The following is a 10,146-nucleotide window of genomic DNA, read 5'->3' as shown; positions in this document are numbered from 1 at the left end:
TTTTACCTAGGGTTGACTCCACGGCCTCCAGTGTCCCCATTTTTCCCAGTTTCGGGGGAGAGGCCCACTCCTCCAGGAGGCACTTTCCCGCAGACACCATCCCCACTGTGGGATCTCCAGGTGAAGCCTCGCCATCCACAGGGGAATACCTGCCACCCCTAGGGGGGGTCCCCAGATGTATCCCCACCACCTCTAGGGAACTAAGTATATCCACACCATCTAAACAAGCAGTCCACACCAACAGGGAACCATGAGGACCAATTTCAGGTTCACCAGATCCTGCCAACTATGCCAGATATAGCCTTGGAGGGATAGATGTTCCCAGGCCAGGGCAAGTCACCCTATGAGACTGCAAAACCGAAATCAGTCAAGAGAAAGGGCAGGTAGGGAGAAAGGCGTTCATTTCTTACAGTCGCTAGCCAGGCTCAGCACCATCCAAACTCCTCCAGCCACGGCTGATGCTCTCCTTCCCCTGCCTGTCCGTTCTAGCAGGAACTTTTCCAGATGCCAGACCAGGAATGTTACATACCAGGAATGGAGGGGAGGAGAGAATGGTCATTTCCTCTCCACCCCTTGTCCTGGAGGTTGCAAGACCCTGCACTGGTTACAACCATTGATCTGTAAATGGACTTAAAAGGACTGCTGGATTCCTTACGGGAAGAGATAACCACACCGAGAAGCAGATATCCAACCAAGAGATTTATTTAGCGGCAGCTACGTGGCTGCCCGTGAGAGTGAGAGCAGTAGCGCGGGCTGGGGAGCTTTGGCTTCTATACCCTATTAAGGCACTGGCACCAGCTAATTGGCTATGGAGTCATTAGGGTTAGCTGGTGGGACTTTATTGGTCTGCGTCACAGGTGTTCACTTGTCGTGAGTGGGAAGCTGAACTTAATTCTGGGAAAGTGAAACTTAATGGCCACCACCTTAGATGGAAGAGTGTGGGGGTTGGGCACCAATTTTACTAACAGGACTATGGCTAGGTAGGAGGTTCTGGAAATTCTGCATTGACCCCCTTAGCTCTGTGCCCTCTGGAGCTTACACACAGGTTAGAGGAATGTAACAGTAGATTTATACTAACTAGATGAAGCACTTGTGAAGTGCCAGGCCATCCAAGCCTTCTTTCTTCCCAGGGTAACTCCTTCAATGCTCTCTGTGACCTCACGTAGTCAAGACCCTACGATGATGGCCAAGGGACAGGTGGAGAAACTGTGCTACCAAGGTCGGTGACTCACCCACAGTCAAATGCCTACTAAGTGGTTAAAGCGGGATGTTGAAAATGAGCTAGTAGCTCCTTATTATGTAATCATTACCACGACATTTGTTCCGTAAATATGTCACACCATGAACAAAACGGATGAACATATCCATTTTGTTGCTGCATCCAAACCCCACTGCCTTATGTCTGAAAAACAGAATATGTGCGTAGAAGCCGTGACACATACACACTGATATGGGCTACCAAGCTCACTGCCCTGGGCAGTGTCAGGACCCTTTAGTACAGAAAGCATGAAAAGTGGGGAAGTGACTGGTTGTCATGAAATGTGGCTGTGACAGCACATCCCCTTGGCTGTGCTGTTCACACCACACAGTGGTCGCAGGGTATGTGCTTCCTAGGAGGGATTACTGGGTTCAGCATACAAGGCTGCCCACCACATATGTCAACGGGAGGCCCTAGGGTATGGTCCTCAGAGAACGGAGACCTCTGTAAGGTGGATGCCTTGGAAGTAGATGACAACACCTGGGTCTCCTGTCATTGCCACCCCCTTCAAGGTGCACACATGAAAATGGCCTAGAGGCAGGGGTGACTTGCTCAAGATCACATGGCCCGAACCCAGGCCTGACTTGCGTGTTATTCAACGCTCCATGCCAACCCTGGTTGGCATTGTTCCATCTCTGAGCCTGTGTGTCAGACACACATGACACCAGCCCCCAAGAGTTGGAGGTGTCATCCATATATCCCTGAGGATGTACCTAGGGAGGAATGTCTGGCATGACCCTGCCTGTGCAGGTTGGGACATTGGGTAGCTCCTGGGAGGCACTGTGGGTTCAGCAGGACAGGGAACTGGTGAGAAAAAGAGGTCTGAGCTCAGCTCGTCTCCTCAGAGCTGGGACCCTAGGGACATTGCCAAATAGTGAGGGGAGGGTTCTGGTGGAGATCTGTGTAGTCATGCATGGCAAGGGGTCCGGGAGGATGGGCAGTCAGCAGCCCAGAGGGGCATGTGGGCGTGTCTGAATGCAGGGAGGGGCCCATGAAATGGAACCTTCATGTCACTGATGACACGCCCAGTAGAACCTGAATTGTGACCTGGTGCCCAGTTCCTGGTCACAGACCCCAGTCCTGCTCACTTGACCGGAGACGCTCGACAGAGCAACATACGGTCTTGTTGTGCAGAGCCTTCTGAAGGCATGGAAGTCAGGGAAGCAAACAGGGGCGGTCTTCCTGCTCGCTGTGGGCGTTGGCTCAGAGACCACCTCCAACGCCTCTGTCCGTGTTGTCCAAGGAACCCCGAGGTAACACAGGGCACCCCAGAGCAGGCCACCCCAGGTCCAGGCCCCAAGTGTGACCCATCCCGGGATGACCTTCCCCCCGGCCCCTTCTGTGTGCGTGCGGTGGGTGTGGGGTATGGGCAGGACTGAAGGCTGGGGAGGAGGGGGGCCATTTCTGGGTGCCAGCATGTTGTGAGGTGGTGGCCCCCTGGTGGGGCAGTCAGTGTCACACCTCTGGTCTCATCATTCAGGACATGGAGGTGAGTGTTGGGACCAGGTACTTCCACGCACGTGTTAGTCCTGAGCCCAGGGTTTGTCCTCTCCTTCCCTCAGTGACCAGTCGTATGCAGATGACCCTGTGTGCCTGATGTCAGGGGCAGGGTCTGAGGCCCACATTTCCTGAGGGGAGGTCCAGGCAGCCCCAGGTGGCACCTCCCAAGCTACTAGGCACTAGCTTTTTGGAGCTCCACCCAGGGGAGCGTGGAGGAGCTGGTGGATGGATTCACCTACTCCATCTCTCTAGGCCTGGGGCAGGCTGTCTACACCCAGGACCCCGTTCCAAACCTGGCAATCTGCCAGGGGCTTCCCCACGAGAGTGGTTGACAGTCCCACTCCAGAGGGCCTGGAGTCTCATTCCCTGGGGGCACCCCTTCCCTCTCCTTGATCGCACCCCAGAGGGCTGGGGACTCTCGGGTGAGTTGCAAACCTCCCTCGTCCTGGTGGTTCCTGGGTTTCCCACTGACGATACACCCCCTGCCCCTTTCAGCATGAAGAGGAGTCAACTCTCCATGCAAATAAGATCCACAGGGGGAGGGCTCCCTGGACAGGTGTGAGGACGGCACAAGAGACACCTGTGCTGGAGCTACGGCCGGTGTCACCTGCTTCAGCCCTGGGGCCCGGAGCACCTGCCGGAATGGCACCGGGCCTGGCAGAGCCAGTGCCAGGTCCAGAGCCCACCAGCCCCTGTGCGGCGATCTCGGACATCCCGGGAGTGGTCTCGGGCCCCGAGGTGGAGCCCCATGAGCCTTCAGAACCCAGCAGGTGACCCATCTTTGGATTCCCACAGGCGGGCTGATGACTGGGGACTTCTTATTTGGGAGGATGGGAGAGGATGGGGTCCCGGGACACACAGGGTCAGGAAGGGGGAGGAGCAGTTGCCTGGACAGGCAGGGGAATGCAGAGTGGCCAGGCCCACACAAGGGTGGGCTGGGACGGCAGTGTGGCTGGGAAGACCAGGCTTCACACTCTTCCACCCCCAGGCCTTCCCCCAGCCCCAGGATGGGCCAGGCTAGGCGCCATGCCTGGGAGCCCAATGATGTGACCAGCGTCCTCCATGGCAGCCAGCTTTCATCTATCCCAGAGGGCCGAGTCCTCCACCACTTGGCCCAGGAGGAGCACCTGGGGCCCACTGTGGCAGAGCCGGAAGGTGAGGGGCTGCAGCCAGGGAACCGTCTAGGGTGGGCTTCCTGGACCAGGGTTGCCTGCAACGCAGTGAGGGCTTTTCTGTCATTGTAAGGTGTGGGGAATCAGCCCCGGGGTGACCCTTTCTCTGTGTCCTCCCTGCTCCAGAACCACGGCAGACGCAGCTGGCTCCAGAGACACAGGGAGGGCCGGCTTCATGGCTAGAGCCAGTTCAGGAGCTCCCTGAGACCCCTGTGCTGGAGCTACGGCCAGTGTCACCTGCGTCAGCCCCCGCAGAGCCGGAGGACGTCCCAGCAGTGCCCTCAGCCCCACTGCCGAGCCCTGAGCTTGAGCCCCATGAGCCCTCAGGCACAGGGCCCAGGGCACCTGCCAGAATGGCACCGGGCCTGGCAGGGGCAAAGCCAGCTCCAGAGTCCACCCTCCTGGCATTCCCCCCCCGCCTGGTTGCCGAGCAGCTGACCCTGATGTATGCGGTGAGTGGAGCGGGATCGAAGTTGGGGTGGGCCTTCCCTGTGCCATGCGCTGCCCCAGACCTGCTGTCCCGATGTGCACTCCTGTGATCTGGGCCCACATGCCACCTTCCCACCATATGCCCTGAGAAACTCTCCTCACCCCCAAGCCTTCACTGACCACACGGACAGTAGGGCTGGCACTTAGGGATCCTTGCAGACCAATGAGAAATAGCAGAAGGAAGGTGGGCAGGGCCTGGCTGGGGTGGGAGGGGCAGTGTAGTAGAGGGGTGCTCAGAGAGGTGCTGCCAGGGCCTTAGGTCCTCAGGCCATTGGCTGGCAGGCCTCCACAGCCTCCGCACTTCAGAGGCCCCTGCCATGTACCTGACAGACAACAACAAAGGCCTGGTTGGAGTTGTTTTGGGGGTAACTGCACCTGAGTGGGTAGCGGGATCCACGGGGTGACAGAATGGGAGGCAGATGCCCCAGGACGTGCAGGCATGAGCTGCCTTGTGCTGCAGGGAGGAGGTGAGGGAGGATGCCTGTTCTCAGTGAGGCCCTCTGTTCCCCACCATTGTGGGGTCCAGTGCATCCGTTCCCGGGTGCCTCAGTGGATGGAGTCCGAAGCCTGGACTGCCATAAGGCTCACACCACATCCTCAGTGGCCTGGGCTCCAGCTCTGACTGGTAACCACCTGGGCCCAGGGGCACCGTGGACACAGCTAAATGACACCCCCTTGCCATCCCCAGGAACTGTTCACCAAGGTGGCAGTGGACGACCGCATGACCCGCTGCGGGAGCCAGTCATACAACGGAAACGTTGAACACCTGGCCTCCACCAATAAGATCATAAAACAATTTCATGATGCAGCCAACATGGTCATCTCCTCCTGCCTCGGGGCCCCAGGCATGACGGCGCGGGACAGGGCCCGAGTGGTAGAGTTCTGGATCCAGGTGGCCAAGGTGTGCCATGGAACAGCCCCCAGGGTCCATCCTGGCATGTTGGGACCTTCTCCCCTCCTTGGCCAACTCTCAGGATGGAGTCCTACAGTCTGACCCTGCCTGGTCCCTGGGCCCCTCCTGCCAGGGACGTGCTGACCTGGACTCGCAGGCCCCGAGGGTGGGACAGCCATCCCTGGCCCCTTCCTTGGGTTGAGATACAGTCCTCCACCCAGGAGGGCTGCTCAACAGGTACTGGGTGTGCTGGGCTCCCTGGGTGCCTGTCTCCTTAAGGACAGGAGTTCATAGGGGGACAGAAGCAGGCCACGTTCTCAGCTCTGTCTTCCCTCCCAGGAGTGTCTGGACCTCGAGAATTTCGCACACCTCCATGCCATTCTCTTGGCCCTGCAGAGCCCTGCCATCAGTCGTCTGCAGTGCACCTGGGGACGTGTTTCCTGGTAGGTAGTCCTGTCACTAGGACCAGGGGACCTTAGTGGACCAGAGACACCACCCCTAGGTCTGGCAGTGTCCCCTCAGTCGGCTGGGGCTCCTGGGAGGCGGCAGACCCTGGGGACAGGGGCTTACAGGATGGCGGGCCCTCAGAGCCCCCGTGGGTTAGGCCAGCGGTTCCCCCTCAGGAATCGGGTTTCTTCGTCAGGTGTGGGTTGAAGCCAATGGGAGATGTTCAGCATGTGTTTTGCAGCAGGAGATCTCTGTCCCAAGGACAGCCACCTGTCCCAAAGCAGATCTGCCCCCAGGAGAACTGCAGGCCTCAGATTCCCCAGGACTAAGAGCCATGGTGGAAAGCCTCATGCAGGCTAGTGGAAAAGGGGTCCAACACCCCAAAGCCTCCACCTGTTGGCCACATGTCTCCCTCCTCTCTCCTCCCCTTAGGAAGAGCTCCAGGATGCATAAGAGACTTGAAAAAGAGAGGTGGCTTAACCGGAAGAGGCTCCTCAAGGTAAATGGAGGCTAGAGGTCTGGAGGGAGGGGATCCTTGGGGCAAGCCCTCTGCCGTGCTGTGGCCCAGCCTTGGGTGCTGACTCGAGGTGTGCATGGTGAGAGGGGACAGCTGATGGGAGAAGTAGGCTCCGCCTGGCCCCCAAGGTGTCCTGTTTGTCTCCCTCCCTGGCTCCACTTGACTGGGGGCCTGACATCCAGCGAGGACCCAGAGGACAGGCTCCTGTCAGGGCTGGGGCTAGGGCTGGCACTGGGCTGGCAGCAGGGGTGGGGCCTATGGCAGAGCAAGGTCAGCCCCTCCCCAGGGCCCCCTGAGCCCATCACTGCCCCTCTGAGGCCTCAGGCTCCTCATCTGGTCAGGGAAGGTTGTCACCCTGGGGTGCGGGCCTCCCAGGTGAGCAGGGTCCAGGGAGCACAAGATGGCCTTCAGCTTTGTGCCCATCCCACCCGGTCGTGTGAGGGGAGCCATGGTGATAGCCAGGTGACAGTGAGTGTTCAGGGCACCCTGGGAGGCAAAGGGAACTCCCCTGACACTCTGCAGGTGAGGAAGCCTCTCAGGACGGGCGGCGGTGGCCCAAGGGACACCCATGAGTATAAGTGTGTGCTGGAGCTGCGATCGCCCTCAGCTGAGAGCCTGCTGGGGGTGGGGACAGCATAGCACCAGAGGACTCAGGCGAGGCATCCACCAACCAAGCTCTGATTTGTGGGAGGCCATGTGGGAGGGGAGCATGAGCACACCTGAGTGACCTGGACCTTGCAGGAGGCGACTTCCATGGTGACGCAACAGCATCGTTTCCTCCGGGAATCTGAGGATAGGCAGGAGGTGAGAGTGGCCTGGCCAGGGTCATGGCTGTGGGGGAGACCCTGTACTTGCTGCTGGTGCCACCAGCCCTGAACTGCCAGGACTGGGGTGACCAGGAGGGAGAGAGCAGCTGGGTACAGAGAGAAGTTGGAGGACGGGTGCAGGGACCACGGGTCTTGGGATTGGCCAAAAGCCAGCCCTGGGAGGGACAGGAGGGGAGAGCAGGGCAAAGGGAGGGCGTGGGAGGAAGCACAGGGTGGTCCAAGGGGAGCTAGGGGCTGCGAGTGAGGGGTTCAGGAGAGGCTCTATGGGCTCCCCTGAGGTAGACGGGGCACCTCCCCACCCCAGTGGCACAGCATGGTCCCCATCTTCGGATTGTTCATGGCTGGCCTCCTGGTCCTAGTCAAACCCCTGGAACAGAATGATGGGAATGAGGCCAGAGGGGCACAGGGTGTGCAGGATGGTGAGCTCTGAAGAGGAGAGAGACCCTAGTGAGCTGGAGCTCTCAGCACCAGGCCACCCGCCTCTTGGGAGTCTCCCCTCCACCCCAGGGGCTGGGCTCCTTGGAGAGGGCAGCCAGAAGGACCCCCTGCCCCCCTTAAGCCCCAGTCCCAGCCCCAGGGCAGGTGGGGCTGAGGGCTACAGGCTGCAGCCTCTGAGCAGGATGGCCTCTCCCTCAGGCCCTGCCCAGGGGGAGGGATGTTGCTCCTTCAAGGCAGGAAGCACAGGAGGGGGCTGCCCGTGCCTTCCTGCCTGAGGCCTCAGTCTCCGTGTCATCAGAGAGACTTGCATGGGAAGCTTGGCCTCAGCTCCCCAGTCCAGTCCCTCCTCCTCGGTACCCCAGATCCTGGCCTAGGTCTGAGTGCTCCAACTTGAGAAAGGGTGGGGAGGTTTAGGCCTCATTCTGGGTGCAAGGGGCTGTTTCTGATGCACTTTGGCTGCCTTGGTGCCTTCCAGGGTGACGGGATGAGACGGAGTTGAGCTACTGTAACACCCCGCCACAGAAAGTGAGGGGGGGGTGCAGAGCCCCTGGGCAGGACCCTGTCCGGCCCAACCCCTGGGTCTGACATGTCTTGAGAAGGTTAACACACCCAGAGCTGAGGACACTCAAGGCTTCGTCGGGTGGGGGATGGGGGTGGCATCAAGATGGCCTTCCTGGAGGAGCAGCTAGAGACCCAACAGTGGGAACAGGCAGGGCTAGATAGCATTGGAGGGAAGGCAGGTTCCCACGGGAGCAAAGATCAGGGACCATCCCATTGCTCCGCTCCTCACGCCCCTCCTTGTGTGCATCCTGTCCTTCCTCTGCCGCAGGAAAGTTCCATCCTACGTGAGATGCTCATACACAAGTACGTGGCCATGACGCATCACCTGCAACCCGAGGAGCACTTCAGAGCCTTCTTCCAGGCCGTGGAGACCCTGGATGACCAGAAGAGGTGAGGCTGGGCAGGACTCACGTGTGGGTTCCAGCTGCTGGCAGGCTCTGGGAGAAGGGCCCCTGACATGTGGCTCCAGGGACTCACAGGTGCCCCTCTGTCCTGCAGATACACCCTGTCCTGCCAGCTGGAGCCCCCAGGCCAGAGGGCCGGCAGAAAGGGACTCTTGTTCTTCAGGTCCCGCAACATTTAAACTTAGTGGCCAGAGTCAGGTAAGTTTCTGGCCTGGGGCCATTCGCAAGGGGTGGGCTGCTCCCAGCCTCAGGGAAGCTTCGGGCCATGCTGGGTGTGGGGGAGTACTAAAGACAGGTTGGGCTGGGATTCTGCTCCACCGCCGAACAGTCCTGTCAGGCTCAAGGGTGATTCCCCTCCCTCTCTGGGACCCAGTTTCCTCCTCTGTGAGTGGGTTATGCTCATGCGCCTCACTGTGACAGGGACCCCATGGGTGACGGTGATTAACAGGACCCTCTGCACAGGGCCAGGAGCACAGAGGGTAGTGAGGACAGGGTGGAAGCAGGATAACGGGGGGAACCTGGGATAACCTGCCTCTTCTGTTCACCTGCATGGCCCTGTAGCTGCTGTCATCAGGCCCACGACCCAGCTGGTACCCTGGCTGTGTGCGGAGGAGAGCTTCCCCTTTGGACAGGAGGCACCCGGCGCCCCAGGACCCTAGTCTGCTTCCTGCTCCTCTTCCTCCCGCTGCTCATCCTGAGCCTCGTCTGGGGCAGGTGCTCTTGCACCTCTTCCATCAGCAGACTTGGGCAGCTTCCCAGGCTGCTGCTGCAGGCTCAGGGACCCGTACGTAGCTGCAGCCAATGGAACAGACTGGAGAGCGCAGATATACATCCAAGTATATATATGGTCAATTAATACATGATAAAGGAGCCATGGACATACAATGGGGAAATGACAGCCTCTTCAACAGCTGGTGTGCGCAAATTGGACAGCTACGTACAAGAGAACGAAACTGAATTATTGTCTATCCCCACACACAAAAGTAAACTCGAAATGGATCAAAGACCTGAATGTAAGTCATGAAACTATAGAACTCTTAGAAGACAACATAGGCAAAAATCCCCTGAATATCAGCATGAGCACCTCTTTTCTGATTTCACTCATTTGCAGAGTATAACAACGAAGGAAAACTGAAGAAACAAAACAGCAACAGATTCAGACTTCAAGAAGAGACTGGTGGTTACCAAAGGGGAGGGGTGAGGGAGGGCTGGTGGGGAGAGAGGGAGAAGGAGATTCAGGGGAATTTTGATTGGCACAGATAGTGGGGTGGAGGGAGCCCGGGGATAGACAGTGTAGCACAGAGAAGGCAAACAGTGACTCTGACATCTTACTACACTGATGGGCAGTGACTGCAATGGGATATGGGGGGGGGACACGATAACAGGGGTGAATGTAGTAACAACACTGATTCTCATGTGAAACCTTCATAGGAGTGTATATCAATAATACCTTAATAAAATACGTAAATAAATAATCTTACTTCTTGGCAAATAATGAATCTGTGGCATCTTACTTCACTGATGGACAGTGACTGCAAAGGGGTATGGGGGGGACTCCATAACATGGGTGAATGTATTAACCACATTGGTTTTCATGTGAAACCTTCATAGTGGTGTATATCAATAACACCTTAACAATAA

At 58.2% G+C, this 10,146-nt stretch overlaps 1 protein-coding gene across 2 annotated transcripts; it reads left to right on the top strand.

The window, feature by feature from the left end:
* Positions 1-583: 583 nt before the first annotated feature.
* LOC140843056 (uncharacterized) lies at positions 584-9,600 on the top strand. Of its 2 annotated transcripts, XM_073218980.1 has the most exons (11): positions 584-2,511; positions 3,254-3,528; positions 3,747-3,913; positions 4,057-4,382; positions 5,108-5,320; positions 5,651-5,754; positions 6,191-6,257; positions 7,017-7,079; positions 8,370-8,491; positions 8,600-8,703; positions 9,067-9,600. In XM_073218980.1, exons 1-10 carry the CDS (start codon positions 2,407-2,409, stop codon positions 8,682-8,684), a joined length of 1,527 nt encoding a protein of 508 aa, XP_073075081.1. In that variant the 5' UTR covers positions 584-2,406; the 3' UTR covers positions 8,685-8,703; positions 9,067-9,600. The 2 variants fall into 2 exon arrangements, with proteins under 2 accessions (XP_073075081.1, XP_073075082.1); XM_073218981.1 differs by lacking the exon at positions 7,017-7,079.
* Positions 9,601-10,146: the final 546 nt, after the last annotated feature.

This window comes from Manis javanica, chromosome 12 (genome assembly GCF_040802235.1).
Source record: "Manis javanica isolate MJ-LG chromosome 12, MJ_LKY, whole genome shotgun sequence".
In the NCBI taxonomy this organism is placed as follows: Eukaryota; Metazoa; Chordata; class Mammalia; order Pholidota; family Manidae; genus Manis; species Manis javanica.
The sequence above is the reverse complement of the archived record's forward strand: the minus strand, read 5'-3'. Positions and strand labels throughout refer to the sequence as shown.

Coding starts and splice junctions, on each gene's coding strand:
- LOC140843056 (XM_073218980.1), top strand. CDS start 2,407: ATGGAAGTCAGGGAAGCAAACAGGGGCGGTCTTCCTGCTCGCTGTGGG. Junction 4,383..5,107: donor AGCTGACCCTGATGTATGCG/GTGAGTGGAGCG, acceptor TGCCATCCCCAG/GAACTGTTCACCAAGGTGGC. Junction 6,258..7,016: donor ACCGGAAGAGGCTCCTCAAG/GTAAATGGAGGC, acceptor TGGACCTTGCAG/GAGGCGACTTCCATGGTGAC.